This window comes from Zootermopsis nevadensis, unplaced genomic scaffold, assembly GCF_977971745.1.
Source record: "Zootermopsis nevadensis isolate Lab colony 2312 unplaced genomic scaffold, Znev_1.0 Znev_ptg000003l, whole genome shotgun sequence".
NCBI classification, from domain to species: Eukaryota; Metazoa; Arthropoda; class Insecta; order Blattodea; family Termopsidae; genus Zootermopsis; species Zootermopsis nevadensis.
Genome location: NW_028259135.1, coordinates 5,233,773 through 5,251,218, shown reverse-complemented (window position 1 = coordinate 5,251,218; position 17,446 = coordinate 5,233,773). Strand labels below are relative to the sequence as shown.

The 17,446-nt window shown below is 37.6% G+C and overlaps 2 protein-coding genes across 3 annotated transcripts in view; both read left to right on the top strand.

Annotated features, from left to right (window-relative positions):
• The window catches only part of Mob2 (MOB kinase activator 2), a 28,858-nt gene extending 18,111 nt beyond the window's left edge, over positions 1-10,747 (top strand). The window contains exon 5 of the mRNA XM_022069754.2: positions 532-10,747. Within this exon, the coding sequence (XP_021925446.1) occupies positions 532-1,013 (482 nt within the window). The 3' untranslated portion in view covers positions 1,014-10,747. The remainder of the gene's footprint in view (positions 1-531) is intronic.
• A 1,047-nt stretch (positions 10,748-11,794) lies between these two features.
• Prx5 (Peroxiredoxin 5) lies at positions 11,795-15,900 on the top strand. 2 transcript variants are annotated; one of them, XM_022069830.2, is made up of 4 exons: positions 11,795-11,995; positions 13,463-13,597; positions 14,123-14,254; positions 15,506-15,900. In XM_022069830.2, exons 1-4 carry the CDS (start codon positions 11,885-11,887, stop codon positions 15,701-15,703), a joined length of 576 nt encoding a protein of 191 aa, XP_021925522.1. In that variant the 5' UTR covers positions 11,795-11,884; the 3' UTR covers positions 15,704-15,900. The 2 variants fall into 2 exon arrangements, with proteins under 2 accessions (XP_021925522.1, XP_021925532.1); XM_022069840.2 differs by lacking the exon at positions 11,795-11,995 and adding an exon at positions 12,389-12,569.
• The last annotated feature ends 1,546 nt before the right edge of the window (positions 15,901-17,446 follow it).

Below are 17,446 nucleotides of genomic sequence, written 5' to 3'. Positions count from 1 at the left end.
ATGTTGGACATTGTCTGAAGTAAACCAATGCAGTATAAGCAATAAAAAGTGGTATTGTGAGTTAAGATAGGGCTTAATGGATTAGTCTGCATTCAAGTCTTCTGGTTATTAACAAGCATTTTGGAGGAACATGTCTCCATCTTCATGGCTGAAGAAAGGCGGGTTAACAACATGATGTCCTAGGTTGATGTTGTCAACAAAACTTTCTTGTTTAGGCTGGGGTGACCATATTAAGGCTGGTGCTTGTACCTGGCACAGACATTTCATAAATCAGTACATACTAACTGCTTTCATCATCAGCAGCATTTAGCAGATGCAAATGTGTTACTCAATATTATTTTAGCAAATTATTCTACAGTTCGTCCAAAAAACTCACACATCAGAGCACAAAATTAAAATATGGAGATATTTAAGATAAGTCTGATGACATGTCCTTGTTAGCAAGTTGGACAGGTTGGCATACTATGCCATAATGGAAACATTTATTTGATACTCATACTAAAACTAAGCTTGTTTTTTTCTTCTTCTTAGCAAATGAGTTTCCAAGTTCGTTCGAGTCTATTGTTCGCAAGATCCTGCGTCTCCTGTTCCATGTGTTGGCACATCTGTATCACTGCCACTTTCGGGAGGTAGTATTACTAAATCTACATGCGCACCTGAACTGTGTCTTTGCACATCTGACACTGTTTAACCATCGCTTCCAGCTCATTGAGCTGAAGGAAACTGAGATCTTACAAGATCTGGTGCTTGCGTTGAAAGTGCATTCTGATGGTTTGGACTTGAGTTGCAATGAAGATAAGAAGTGTGGTGGTTTGGACAGTGACTCTGCAGTCTCAATGGAAGGCTTGCAACCATCTACTGACGTGATGTGCAGCGTCGAGGACAAGAACGTCTTAGAACCTGATCTCATATTAATGTCAACTGCTACGGTTGACATATCGAATGAAGAAAAGGATGTGAGAAGTTGTGAGATGAGAGAATTTTGTCAGGATAATGTTGGCAGTGGCCACTAGTGAGATAATGTATCTTGTTGTTAAAGTTGTTGTTTGTAAGGCAAGAAGTAAGCATATGCTGTTTGTAGATGTAACAGTTTTAAGCTTTAGACGGCAGTGGTGCTTACAGCTATTACAGTAAGGTATATGTGGCACTGGTCAGTTGCTTTAGCAGAGTCAGTCTCTACCACACAGTCAGAATAGAGTGTACACACACACACACATACACACACACAAGCAGACATACAAGTGAACACATATCTTGGCAAATTGAGTACCCTTTGTTAATGGGCATGTGATAAAGTAGTGTTAGGTCCATGATATGTATGCTGCAGGATTTAGAACTGAAATTTCTTATTAGCAGAAATATAAGGAAATGAAGAATCTCACAACCATTCATTTCTTTCAAACTGGTTTGGAGTAAATGTCCACTTCTCCATACTTAGTGCTGTATTTCCTTTAGGGGCATTTAGATATTTGAAAACTTGAATTCTATACATTTAAATAACTCAGAATTTAATTAAGTTATTTGTAAGTACCAGGTTAAAGTCTCGAATAAGAAAATGTGTACATCGACAGAGCTTGTGGTGTAGCTTGTAAGTTAATATGAGTTAATGTAGCATAAACCATGGTTTGTTGAAGGGTGCTCAGGATGATTGTGTCAAAGAAAGCAGATCAAATTGCACTGGTTGCAGAATTCAAACCAAATGAATGCTAGAACAATGTGAGATCTGAAACTACTAGAACCTCCAAAAACCAAAAAAAGACGATAGGATTTGAGGTTCTCATGGTGGTGAGTATGAAGATGGCTGTTTTCTGGATTGTAGTGCTGTGTAGTCTGTGAGAAGTTTACTAATGTTTTAGACGTCCTAGCTGCTTCCATCATCAGGATGATTGGTAAGCCGTGCATGTGGAATCGGTTTGAGGAAAAGGGTAGCCCCTGGCCCCTGGCTCCTGGGCCCTTGCCAGTCCTAACCCTACTTCCCGCTGGTCCAGCCAGTGCCTTGACTGACTGGTTCCTTTTTCTCAAACTGATTCCACGTACGTAGTTTGCACGTCGCCCTGTGATGGAGCCAGCACATGATGCTACAACCTAGAAGACAGCCATATTCAAAAATAGATGATACTTTTATAATGAGTTTCAAAGAAACATTAAAGAGACAGAAATGAGTTTAGAACAAAAGGCTATCACATGGAACTAACTTAGTGAAAGATGAGAATCATAGTCTACTTGGAGATTGCCACAATATTTTGAAAAAGTGGATAAATTACTTCTGTAAGGTTGTCGTAGCTGGTAGATAGTTGAGCAGATTGCTGTTTCCTGTTCCCCTTGGTTCATAGATGTAATTTTGATTGTGTCACATTTCATACCCTTACGCTTGTTGATAAATGGGGAGGGCCAGCTTCCTGGTACACACTGTCACTAGAGGAAGTGACGCTGCTAATGATTAAAAAAGGACAACAGCAGTACAACCTTCTCATCATTTCATGGGCATTGCCCAGGTGTCTGGCAACAATGATAAAAGCAACAGTAACAAATTATTGATTAACAGCCCTAAAATTGATGTACCAGTGGGAGTACAGACAAATGGCTCAGTGCTCAGTTCCCAATGTTCAATCAATAGATTCTCTTTGTCATTGTTCTTGTAACTTGTGATCTGAAGCTCATCATTGTGCATAAGTACATTCTTCATTGGTGACTGTGAATGCATTTTATCTGAGTGTGTTCCTTGTTTGAACCTAAGCCACAGCAGTCAAATTTAAATTTCGGTGGATAATGTTCTTCCTGCTGTGATGGATCTGATCATACTTCTTTCATTATATCCTGTGCAGTCTGATAAAAGTGAGAGTATTCCATGTTCTTAGTTACTGTGACAATATTTATTAAATAAACTTACAGGCCTTGTCATCAAATGACCAGGCATTGGTACCTGAAACAATCAGTTTTACATAACTTTGTTTTACATAAAATTATGTTTGTATCTGATGGTGTTTGATACAGAGTGGACAGAAATTATCTTTATAATTGTAAACTCAAATAAAACACTTCAAAAATGATATACACATACCGGGTTAATTTGAGTACATCATAAAGTAACACTGAAACCTTACATATCCAATATGGGCATTATTTGTTACACATAAAATGTCAAAATGGTATTTGGTCTCTCTGTGTCTGTTGTACCATTTCAAAGTTGACAGTTTCCATAAAAGCAGCAATTCTTGTCTTAAAGTCTCGTATGTTGACCACTATTGTTGTGTGTAAAAAGTAAAGTTTGTCCCACTATACGCCATGTAGGCGTTTGGGGTGAGAGGAGGTATAGCGCCTCTCTTCCTTGACCTCGGCACTAGATGGGGGTGAGTGGTCAGCATCACGCCCCGGCCGGCTTTACCCCCGGGAAAGGACCCCGGTACCCATTGTAGAGGAGGCTGGGTGGGCCCCAGAGCCGGTCTGGACGCAGAGGCTAGAGGAAAAATCCTGCCCCCATCGGGGATCGAACCCCGGTCGTCCAGCCCGTAGCTAGTCACTATACTGACTGAGCTATCCCGGCTCTTACTATTGTTGTGTGTACATAAAAGAAAGTCAGAGGGGTGAATTTTTCACACAGCTCCAGTGTAGTGGAATGCCATCTTGTAAAAGCACATGAGCTTGCAGTTGCTCCCAACTGTACTATATGTCCCTGTTGTCTCATGTCTCTTTTTAACTACTTTTACCAAGCTTGTGTAGGTTACATCTTATATGTTATGAAGGTTCAAATGTTACTTAGAACTTGTGTATCTAATCTTTTTATGAAAAATCACTTGACATACTGAGCTTTTCCTGCAGTGAAACTGTGACATCTGACATTGTAATGATAATGCACGTCAAGCTGAGTAGTGGTAACACCTACTGGCATTTCACTCAGTACAGATTCATGACTTCCTCTGTCAGGTGGAACAACCTATGTATGTCTTATTTCTGTGTTTATTTATTTGAGATAAAAGGTGTAAAGATAATTTGTGTAGTCTCTGTAATTTTGAATCTTGAATTGTCTTTAACAGTGTCCACTGGGTGTCTTAATTCCAATATTTGCTACATGCATCTTGGTATCATCCAAAAATGTTCCATAATCATCGCTTCACACTCCCCCGTCAGATGACTAGTCTGTAGTGAGAGTTCTTGTTGGTTTACTAGCTTTATCATCTTATCTTGTCTTCAGATGAACTTGAAAATTTGTCTTCATCTGAAATCTCTCCTAAGTAAATAATCATGCTTTCATGATTGCCCAAACCAATTCAGTAGGATTGAAATTGGGATGATACGCAGGAAGCTGCAGTTCAGTGCATCCATTATCTTTAATTGTATCCATCAGTCCCATCAACAGCAATGAATCCTTCATTTGGTTGAGAAGCAAATTATAATGCATATGTTAATGTTCCAGGTACAAATAAGCTTAAAGTTTAATGTTAGCAGCCAGGTTGTATGAGGACAAGGACTGTAATATGCCACTGTGCACAAGCAGAGACAAGCAGTGACGTGCGTCCCAAAGTAGAGGTGGAGGGGTACCCTCTCCAGTTTGTGCGTGTGCATCAGAGGGTTCAGCACCAAGTTATTGTATTATACAGCTAAACACTTACAGATTATTAGAAGTTCTGGCCACTGGGTCTCAGCCACAGGAACAGTGTTGAAAAGTGTTGGTAACCTGAATTGTCAAACCATGGCTTACAAACTAAGCTTTTCCTGGTGCCATTGTGACACACTGTTTCATATGCCATCATGTGCACGTTATGTATCATGTTGAATGAGTCCTTGTACAAAGTTATTATCATATTCTCTGCTGTAATTGACTCGCCACTACTCAGTGGTTTTTTGTGGAAATATTTCCTTTCATTTTAATAAGCATTTTTGCATGAAAAGTAGAAGCTCACTCCTTTCTACAGCACAGTGATCATAGTGCATGGCAACTTCTGAGTAACAAAGGTATGTTTTAAGCAAAGGGAGTTTAATTTACTGCCACCAAAAGTATTTGAAAATGCAGGATATTCTACATCCTCTTCTCAAGGAATAGTTACAGGACAGTATACTTTGGCCACTGCGATTTGTAGCTCTTCTTTTGCTTTTATGAATGTTTCATGTCCTCCAGAATGCACTGGTTGCAGGATATCATCTTTGCTGCTGATCTCATTTACATGAACTATGTCCATGTCATGGCATGTTTCATATTCTCTGTCATGAAGTCTTTATCAGAAATTGAGATGTTCTGTGACAAGTATGCTGGCTGAAGAATGTTGTCCCTTGCAGCATCCCATATTTTCTTTGGTCTAACATTGCCACTCATGTAATCATGTATGTATTCCATTTTACACACTGGGCATATATGTACAATGTGTGACTCACTGAGCAGTAGCAGTAAAGTCAGTGACAGCCCAGGCCTTTGTGGCTGTAGGGCCTGCAAGTGCCTCACGTCCGTACTTGTATGTGTCAGAATTGCCTTCTCTCCTCATACTCTTGCTGAAGTTTGCCTTAGACATGTATTTTTATCTGAGGTAAAATCAATGAAGAAGGAATTGAGAGTTTTCAATAAAAGCCTGTGGAGAGTAAATGACAATTTTGTAAATGCCTTCCATAAAGTGCTATTGTTGACTGTAGATTGATTGTGTGCTGTTCGGTTACATGTCACTTTTTCTTTTAGTGTTTCTGAGGAATTGGCAGTTTGCAGCTTTTATTAGTCTTTATGAACAGTGTCTTACATTTTAGTGTTTAACCAGTGTTGTTATTTGGGTTTGTTTGTTAATATTATATGCATTAAGATGTACTTTTCTGAAGATAGTTGCTGCTTTTAATTGAAATACTTTGTGATAGTTGTAGGGCCAAGAAACTGGCGGAGAAGATAATTCTGTCACTTTTGAATTGTGAAAGCAGCAATATTGTGGACAGGGCAGTGTTTGTAGTGTTTAGTGTGATGTCAAGTGTTAAATGGGAACATGATTTAGGAAGAGAATTTGAATTTGGTGTATGTATAAAAAAAGAACAGCTGAATTGGAACAAATTAATCCAGAATTAATTGGGTTGCTTCTAATATTTTAAAAAAGAAATGATGCAACTGTAAGTAAGAAAAATTTGGGTGAAAATGAAATTGGGTGGTGACTAAGTGTGATTCTTCTAATGACAAAATTGTGTGCAAGTGTAGGGCAGCTGCAGGAGTAACAAGTGCCTGTGGAGGACCAACACAAGATGCTTGAGAAATTATCATGATCTTGCGACAGCAAGAAACTTGAACTTTAATCAGAACCTTGCGACTGTTGTCCTGAAAAAATTTATATTAGCTGTGATGCAGCAGGCGAGTGGATTATAACACTGAGAGATTCCCAGCAGTGCATTATGCAAGGGGCCTATTTGCACTGAACTAAGTTATGCGGAACGCTCAAAAGCAGACATTTTAGTTCCTTTCACTAGAACAGAATTTTGAAAAATAGTGAGAAACGGAACCAGCAGTGGTTGGTGTACTTAAAAATGAGGAGCTGCGCTTATTGCTTTTCATGGTGATTATTTTGGCATTATATGTTATTTTGAATTTATGCTGTGACTGGAAACACTTAGGTACTATGGTAGAAAATGTGAAAAAATCAGAGGTCATGTAGAAATAGCTTGAATTAGAGCAAAAGTTACTCCAATGTAAAGGCTTTGATTACAAGAACCAGCTCTGCATTCAGGAAGCAAAGAAACAGTGGTAGGATTTACTGGAATAATTGATGAGCATTACACAATGTTTGGCATCACACAAGTTAGTGTTCAGAGGATATAGGGAAACATTATCTTTAGATTCAACTAAAAATTCAGGAAGTTTTATAGATTTGGTGAAACTTATATCAAAATATGACCCAGTGCAATGAGAACATTTCCACTGCATACATAGAAATGAAATCTGAAATTTTTAAGACATGGAACACAGAATGAACTAATAGAGCAAATGGCTAGTGAATTGAATGAGACAACAGAACAAAATCAAACATTTTAATTATTTTGCCATACTGTTGGATTGCACTGGAAATGCAGATCATGTTGAGCTGATGACTGTCATTGAGATACATTAATACAGAGCATGTATCAAAAAAGCAGGTGAGCTGGGTAGCTCAGACAGTATAGTGACTGACTGTGGACTGGACGACTGTGTGAATAGAATAAGTTGTCTGACAATTAAGTGCGTGGTTAGAACAATATTATTTGACGGTTTGAAACTGTGTTGAATGAGGCTCATTAATTTGCAGGGAATAGTAAGTATGACATTCCATAGACATTCGAGGAGAAAAGCACTCTTAGAAAAGGGGTGCTTGATTTTGAGAATGGTGATGAACCTATAGCAAACTTAGAAAATTGTTCCAGAACAGAATATTTTAATTAAATGGCAAACCAAATTACAAAACTTTACAAACCCAGTTTGAATCATTTGCTGAACTTGTTAAGTTTGGATTTGTTTTGAAATGTAAAAACTGAAAAAATGCCAATATTGAAATCTGTAATATTTATAGGTGGTGATAGTGACATTGAATGTCACAAACTGTTTGAAGAATAGCAAGTATTAAGTTCTTTCTCATATTTCTGACATGAGGGATATGTTTAAATTCATTGTTCAGTGAAGACAGTGAAGCATATCCAAACATTTGTAATCTACTGTGAATAATTGTGGGATTTGAGGTTAGGTTGTTGTACCGCTTAGTTTGGTAGAAGTTTACTGGTGCATATTCTTCACCCTGATGATGGAGGCAGCAAGGACCTCTGAAATGTCAGAAAACTTATACCAGACTACATAGCACAACAACCCAGAAGACAGCCATCTTTATGTCTTCATGTTACTGTATGTCAGCATAAAATTGACTTGACTATCCAAGAGAGTAAACATCTGTGCAGACGCATAGCTGTTCTAATATGTGATATAGAAACACTGTTTGACTTTCAGTTTTTCTTTAGTTTTATAGTTTTCTAATGTTTCATCTCATTTTTGTATTTTTTTTTATCATTTCATGGTTTATCATGCAGATTGCTTCAGTAAGGGGCAACATTTTTAAGACTTTCAGCATGACTGCTTCAAGGTTGAGTCTGTTCTTAATGCAGATAAACAGTACTACTGTATCTGCCGAAAGAATCTTTTTAGGGCAGAAATTGATAAAGACCTACCTCTGAACAACAATGGCACATGCCATTTATTCAGTAGAGAATGATGTAGCTTCAGTGATGGACTATTCAGTTCCAGAGAAATATTTTTTTGTGAGTTACAATTTTATTTATACTTGCTAGTAATTTGGCAGACTGCAGATTCATCGCGTTTAAAGCTTTTCAAAGAAGTGCTGCTTATGTTACTATAAAAGCATAACTTTTTTTAAGTTATGATTATGGCCTAACCTAACTTTCTGGCCTTGGTAGACAATCTCGATACAGAAATTATTAATGCAATAATTGCCCACATTATGATTTACAGTTAAATAAAAAAAGAATACTTGCATGAATTTACAAGTCAGTTCCTTAGGCACACTGCAGTGTCATACTGCTTATTTATTACCTTCGGTGATATGGTTGTTGCTGCGGCAAGGTGTCGGAGGTAGAAGAATTGCGTCATGGCCAGTGTGAATTACAGTTTGGGTTTGGAGTTGTTTAGGAAAAACCTGAAAAGCTCACTTCAGAAGATACAAGAACACACTCTGGCCACTTTATCATCTTTAATTTTACAGGGTAATAAGAAAGATACTGGTCAACAGAATCTACACTGTAAAGGTTTGGAAATCCATTACACACTTTGGCTTTGCTTTCAATGTTCCTGTCATTTACTCAGGTTATCTGTAATTTCTGCTCTGGGGAGGGTTGTTAACACATTTACCAGTCACTTGTCCCAGGAGCTGAGGACAAGTACATCTTTCTTCTGTTAATAAGTGTCATGCCCTGATTTTAGTAGATTCTTCAACCAAGTCCTGAAGGAGACCACAGTTTTAACTGATAGTTCCACTTGTTTCTACCCAAGATTGCTTCTGTAAATTGGACGTTGTAGTAATTGTCTTGATAAATACTATATCTTTCTCATCAGAGGTCTGTAGCAGGAACCCCACTGAGCCAACTCACATTATAAATCAGTGGTACAAATGTAACTTGATGCCCTTTCACACACCATATAAACTGTTATTTCATACTTTACAATCTCTACTGGAGACCTGATATCACTATCATCATTAATTCATCTTCATTCAGACCTTTAACAAGGAAGGGCACAAACTCAGGATGACAAAAACCTCTTTACAATATCAGAATTAAGAGGAAGGGATAATGAGCATGGTACATGACAAAGCCAACAATTGTAGCATCTGCTGTGCCTAAGCAAAAGATTGAGCTTAATGTGTACAAACATCTTACCCAAAAATTTGTGCATGATGTGTGGACACATCATACCCACTAGAGTGATTGAAGTGTTGAATCCATGGTCTAGAGACTTCAAAAATCTGTTAAAGTATATGCTCTTAAAAGGCCAGTAAAACTGACTGGTAATTATTGAGGAATATCATTATCACAACATTAAAATTTTATTTGACATTGTTCTCTGAAAGTTGATTTGATATTCAAATGCAATTATTGGGTATCACCAGAGTGGAATTTTATGTAATCAACTTCTGTTCATATATTCTGCATTTAGCAGGTACTGTAGGGGATACTGGTGTAATATGTCAGCCATTTGTAGTTTAAAGAAGCCTATGACTCATGTGGGATGTATTGTACAGAATTCTCATTGAATTTGGTGTATACATATGAAAGTAGTGTAATTAAAATGTGTTTAAATGGAACATGAAGAAAACATTTACAAATTCAGTTGTCTTCTTAAAAAGTTGCAAACACTGAGTAAAATTCCATGTTAATATACATAGGAACAAATATTAGCTGATTTTTAGAAATGTCTGAAATGGAATCTGAGCTGTTGTACTCAGCAAATGAAACACTTACGATAAGACTACATTGCTTGTAATTTAACCTAGTCTGTCTGGTATAGACTGAAACTTGTTCTGGTGGGAAAAAACTGATCAGATGGGTCAGGATGCACATGATCCTGAAAATGTTGCAGGCCCTGCGACTCACATCCGTCCCCCATCTCGACAGTTTTGCTGCCATAATTCTTCATGAAACCTGAACCAGTGTGATAATGTTATTTATTTTAGTCTATGTTCCTATAATTCTACATTGCTTTTGCATCCTTAAGTTTATGTACTGATTCATTGTTTTGTCTTCTCCCTGTTCCTTGTATTGGAATCAGTCTGGAAGTCAGATGGCACCTCCAGATGTACCAGGCTCAGAAGCCATCTGTTGAACCTTCTATGTAGTAGGGTGAAGCAAGATATCTGTGTCACTGTGGGGCTCTGTTTTGTGGTTACTGTTGGCCATATGTAGTTAAACATTTTCTTGCAAACTCGCTTGTTAAAAATGAGTTTTCATATGTGGGACATGATACATTCTGTCAACATGCACTTAAAGTGCAGTTAGTCACACAAGCCAGGAAAAATGTTGTGAGTAACAAATATCTAGATGCCTGCTGCGTTAAAATGCTTACTTTTTGTCTCACTGATGTTATATATAATACAAAAGAGAAATGTTATATATTGTAATAGACAGACTAATGAAGAAATAACTTATAGAAAGGGCAAGAAAACACATGCGTGCAAATAAGTATCACACATATTGTACATAGTTGAGGTAATTCAACATTGCTACTTAAATAAAGGAAATATATGGTTAAAAGTGAGTGCCTGTATGATTTAGCATACCTTCCATCCAGACATAATCCAAGGCCAATAGAGTTTTATTTCTCTGGTGCATAGTCTGTATTCAGTGTTGTGTATATGTCAGCACTGCTGGAGGAAGAGCTCCTGACAATCATAACAGCACTGCCTTCTCAGTCTTTTTCATAAATTTATATGAGAAACCCACAAGTTTTTAATTTTGGGAAATAAGATACAAAGTATCTGAAGGAAGGGTGATTAGATATATTTAATGGCATTGGTCCGAATGCAAGGAGAGAAATTATCCGTAACAGAGTGTAATGTCTTCCAATTGTATGAATGAAAATGTAGGCAGATCAATGTGTGCAGCTTTTCTGTATACCGCGTGTCCCATTGGCTCGTCCAATCTGCTCAACATAACGTCCAGGAACGGTAGCGTTTTATTTTGTTCCACTTCCATTGCAAATTTTATGTTCCGATGGATGCTATTAAGGTGTTTTAAAAATTCTTGAATCTTATGCGGCCACACAACGAACGCATCATCCACGTACCTACACCAGCGGACTGGCATATCTTTCGATGAAATTGAGGCCTGCTGGTTAGCCACTACGAGGGCCAGTTGAGATCCCATGGCGACGCCGTCTTTTTGGCCATTAAAGGAACCATCGTAGAGGAAGTAAGTGGTGGTGAGAACGTGTCTAATGAGATCAACAGTTTGTTTGTGAAAATATCATGAGAGCAGCTGCAGTGTATCTTGCGGATATGTACGCTCCTTCCCTTTCACCTTTTTCCGAGGTGTGGCCTTAAATCGCTCTGGGTGATTTCGTTCTCAGAATTCGTCCTGCAATCATTCTACATTTCGCCTGGCCTGTTCATTTCAGAATCTGTTTCGTTATATCCTTCACCATCTACGGCCGCGTTCTCGTATCCACGCTAATTCCATAAACATTAAGAACCTTCAACGCAAATTTGCCAAATGCGCCATTGTTGGGATCTTATCCCCTGTCGTGAACGAAGGTGGTTCCGTGACGCAATATGCCGCCTATGTTGCCAGCAGTGAGAAATAGATTCGTTATGTTGGTAAAATACGGTAACCATTGCTTGCATTAGTTACACCATACATTCGTTTTCTGTTTGAAGGTCAAGAGAAAGCACTGTCAATGCAGTTGTTTCAAGGTGGAGGTCGAGTTATTTTGTCAGGTATTCAACATTTTCGTGGCAGTATAGTAGAGCGATCGTTTCTTACATCCACTTCAAGAATGGTGATTCAGGTAATTTTTCATAAATATTAATCTTTTACATTGTATCCGATGAAAGTCAAACAAGACATTTATGTAGATTTTTGTCATGCGTCAAGATTCTGTCAATTGTACTTGATTCCGGATTGCAGTTTCTCATCCGCTTTACGCTGAATGAAAAATAAAAGGAAATGGTAACAAGTTTACTTACAGTGTTGCTTCGAATCTTACAGTGCGCCTGTGTTAACATTCATGCATTGTGACAAACGAACCAGAAATAAGTTTTAAAATTTCGCCACAGTCGAATTTATCGCGCACATTGTTCAAGATCAAATGGTCGAATTGTGTCATGCTTAACGTCGAATAAGTTCGAAACATACGGCCTCACATGTAGTTGTTACGAAGGCCCGTAGTTCGATTCATCATCGATACACTTGCCACTGTATTTTGAAAGTTTTTTGCTGGTTGGTAGTTGTGCAGACAAGTAGATATTTTGGTTGTTTTCCTTATCGTCAGGACAAGTTTTCTCTTCTGTTATTTTGCGGATCAAAGTGAAGAAGGCCCATTTTTTGCAGTCAACAGTAAATGTCATTACAGTTCAGTTATGGTATGTGCAGACATGTGTATTCTCCCTGAGGAAATGTGGGGTTTTATGTGATGATTTATCATGGAGTATGTAAGGTATAATTTAGTTTTAGTGCATATTTGTTAAAATATTTTGATTGTAATTACATAGATTTATTTCAGCAAGTTATGAAAGCTACACTTCTGGTCAGGTTTTTGTTGTGCATTATTTTGGAAGTTATAACTTATTACATGTAATGGTGATTTACCAGGCGAGGTGAATGGGGCAAAGTGGATAAATATTTAGTTTGCCCAGATTATTTGAAGTATCAATTTATGTTGAAGTAATATGTTTATATGCTTTGGCAGAGCTGGTTCTGTATTTATTATGTAATCTGCACATGTTCAAATAATCTGGACTTCCCATAATTTTCAAGTGGTGTACAAATGTGTAAGAAAACCAGCTGGGGAAGATGGGTTGAAAATTAAATGGAGAAAGTGATTCAAGAGCTTCTTTGGGACTTTTAACTTTGTAGTAATAGATACTTTGTAAAAATTTAAATAAAATTTATATTTTAGCATGTGGTAAGGTGATATGTAGTTTCTCTTAAGCATTGTTAAAGTTAATAATTGGGTATCAGTCTTTAAAAATTGTGCCAGTTAGGGGTTTCTTGGCCCATAGGTCCAACAGCAAAAGCATTTTTGGCCCAAGGAAAGAGAGCTGTTGGACCAACCTGTTATATAGAGTATGTTCATATTATGCAATCAGCACTGTATAATTTGGACATGATGATGCAGCCCTATAGAATTACTTCTCAGATTTACGAGTTTTTAGTCTATTGAACATGTAGTTGTACTAATTGACTAACCTCTCCTGCCCCCATAATTTAGTTTTGCAGCTCAGTTAGTTTAGTAGTTCATGTGTCCATGTTCCAGGCTGGTGACAAACTGCCGAGTGTGGAGCTGTATGAGAACAGCCCCACCAAGAAGGTCAATCTTTCAGAGCTGACAAAGGGAAAGAAAGTTGTGATCTTTGCAGTCCCCGGAGCCTTCACGCCTGGCTGCTCCAAGGTGAATGTGTTCAGTGATGCATTGCATTATGTCGCACACTGGCAGACTTTTTAATTTCTCATTTTCCAGTTACCAGACGTTTAACAACACTAGTTTTGAAACGCTGTGCTAAGAACATGCAATTTATTTATAGAAAAATATCCTGAAATGCCATCAGCATGTGATTGCTGGCCTGATTATTAATGTTTTATTTATTCAGAATAAGGAGAAAGTAGACAGCGTGCACTAGTCTTGTTAGAAATTGGTTAGTGCGTCAGTACAGTTGCTATAGGTGCAGGTGCTCATTTCTACAGGAGGTAAATGCATTTATCGCCTAGTATGTGGTAACATTTTATTTTGCACAGTTTATAATGCAGAATGTTTTATAAACTTAATTCATTACCCTCCTCCTATTTCATTTATAATCGATCTTCCCATTTTACTGTAAGTGCAATGGCATTTATATAGTTGTTTCTTTGTGTTGATTATGCTTTTGCTGACTTTCTGTGCGGGCTTTGTTTAATGTATTTCATCTTGTTTGTGTAGACTCATCTCCCAGGATATGTAAGCAAGGCAGATGAACTGAAACAGAAAGGCATAAAGGAAATAGTCTGTGTTTCCGTGAATGATCCGTTTGTTATGGAAGCCTGGGGTAAAGAACACAAAGTGGATGGAAAAGTAAGTCTTACGTAGAATTGATTTTGGGGCTATACAAATCTTAAGGCTTACACAGTGGTTTGTAGGTAATTATGACAAGTGTTCTTCTGAGTTGTGACTTCATGTACGCATGCTGAAGATCTGCCTTTGAGATCATCATCGTCATCTTCACCACTGGTAAGAGGGGCAAAATATTGTTTTGCTGTGAAATATTTGCAAAGAACTCTACAGATGGACAAGAAAGAACTATTAAGGGCATACTTTGAATGGCAGGTAAAGAATTTAGAATTTGATAGTCAGGTGAGAAGTTAAGTAAAATAGGACTAGGATATATTTGGCAAAACCTAAGGGTGAAAAATGACTGTAATTTGTAAAAAATAAAGAAATATGCAGTGATGTAGATTGACAGAATCTGTTTTCAAACATCAGAGAAAATAAGTCACTGTTTTATAGTGAGGTGAAACATAAATGGGTTAGAAAATAATACACAGTTTGTTTTACAAGGAGCAAGAAAAGTAAGTCGGCTAACTTGGTTTGAGGCTGGTATCTGGAAACTGAGAGGGAGATGTAATGGATATGAGGAAGGAAGATGTCCTCTAGGTACTGAGGATGAACATAAATAATTAACTAACTAGATGGCTTACCGAACACGAAGGTTCATCGCTGAATTAACCAAAGCACTCCACTGGACCCTGTCCTGGGTCAACAAAATCCAGTCTCCTTCAACTCCTATCTCCCATAGATCCTGCCTGACATTATCCTCCCATCTATGTCTAGGTCTATATGCTTCATATAATTAAAATGTTCAGAAGTGAGGAAATGGAGGGAACGTTTCTTGAGTAGAAAATGGCTAATGCTTAATGAAGGGATAGCTTATAAAAAAATTATAAATTGTACAAATATTATAGAATTAAGAAATACACAATTTTACATTTATAAAATCATAAGTAAATGGGAGAATAAAATCAGGAATTTATCATCTGAATTGGATAGAACAGGAGTAAAACTATAGTAATTAGATAGAATATGTGTGGTAGGGAATAGATCTAACAGAGTAGTTATATTTGAGTTGTGGTCTGCAGAAACCGGGTGGAAGGTGGACATAGCCCCTGTATAGAAATGTCATTAAATATTTTATTTCAGTAGGTGGCGACTTGGATGTGATAGGATGTCTTAGGTACGAGTATGTAATTTCTTTCTGCATGGTGCATTGTAAATGACAGACATCAGTATTTGAGACATGAATTCATGTAAGTGCGCCCTTCGTTTCAGATTCGAATGCTTGCTGATCCCAATGCTGCATTCACAAAAGCTGTAGATCTGTCGACTGACTTGCCACCACTGGGCGGAACTCGATCAAAGCGATATTCAATGGTTGTTGAAGATGGCGTTGTTAAGTCCATTAATGTGGAACCTGATGGCACGGGACTAACGTGTTCATTGGCTGACAAAATTAATTTAAATGTCTAAGTTCTTGTGGTTGCTGGAGTTGGGGTTGTAATGCATCACAGTAGGCAGGATGTACAAAATTAATCAGCCAGTGACAGCCTCTGTTTTTAATTCTTGGCTAATTCTGTGAATGAAATGTTCAACCAGTGTAATGCCGTGAAGAATTTTAGTGCATTGTAATGTACATCACAATAAATTGCTTGTAAGTTGGTCATAAATAGGCTATTTAGAGTACACCAATACACTTGTTACTTAAAAATAACTTCATAAAAATGTGCCGGAAATATCAACTGCAATTGGAATTTGTGTATAAAGAAATGCATTCTTATACTTAACCACATTCTGGTGGTAGAAGCCAGAAAGCAATGATAATACATGTAAATTTGCATTGTGGTCTTTGGGATGTGATGATTTGTATTCATGATTTTTACCACACTGTACAGTGCTTCAGTCCAGAAGACGGCCATCTTCGGACTCAATACCGTGAAAACCTGAAATTCTATTTAACAAAACTGTAATAATGTTCCTGCTGCAAGCAGCATCTGTTGTACAGGGTGAGTGAAAAATAACTGTGCACTTTGAAAATGATACAAAAAACAAATACTGCATACTTAAAACTTCACACCTACACCAGTCAGTAGAAAAACTCAAAGTTTTGAACACATTTCACAGAGATTCGATATGTGCTCCACGAGTCGCATGTCAGATGTGATGATAATTCAACTCGTTCAAAAGTTTGTGCACTGTCCCAAGTGTCATAAGCTGTGGCAGTTGTGATTCAAATTTCTTGTACCAGGTGTAAATGGCTATGTGCAAAGTAAAAAGACATAGCAGATCAAAGTAGACACGTTCCATTCTGCATATATCATGGACAAAATTCAGTGGAATGTAAATGGTTTACGCAACACCCATCTTTCAACTTGATGTAATACAAAGAAAGTGCGCTCCAGCATCTGGTGGTTTACAAGAAACTAACCTCCATCCTGCTCACACGACCTCTTAAGAGGTATGACCACCTGGCTGGAAACGGGGCAGATGGGGGTACTGCAATCTTCATTTTAGACAGCGTGCATTCCTGTACAGTTCCACTAGAAACCATTGCAGCACAGTTCTTCAAGTCTCTCCAGTTCAAAATCAGCAACGTGTACCTCCAGCCTTGCACTGCTTGTAGCTTCATTGATTTACATGACCTACCCCCTGCTCCTCTCGTTTATGTAGGGCACTCAAATGTCTTAAAATTTCCCAAATTTAGAAACTTCAAAAGCATAAAAAATGTATTACTTTCATAATTTTGAAATTTTAAGAATTTTAATTTTTTTTTAATATTTAATATTTTCGAAATTTGAAGCATTTCCAACTTCTGAGTAAATAAATCTTTTTAATATCCAAGGTATTATGAATTTTCGAAACTTTTTAAACAGTCTTTATTTTGAAAACCTTGTAATTTTTCGAAATGAAAGTTCCTATTGTTTGTTTGTTTTCAAACGTTTCATAATTTTCAGAAATTTCAAAATTTCCAACGAAGTGGTGTATAAACAATGTTATGATGAACTAATTCACAACTGAATGGTAGGCACAGTGATGGCGTGATATCTGAACCGTACAGTTATTCTGGTTGACTGAAAATTGTATCTTAGGTATTAAGCACCATCCCTGTCGTAGTTCGGCGGACAAGCCACTGACTTGGGCGATGATTTAAGTATCACAGTAAAAGGTAAAGCTGTCTCGCTACACCCCATCTAGGTGCTTGGGGGTCCTCATCAT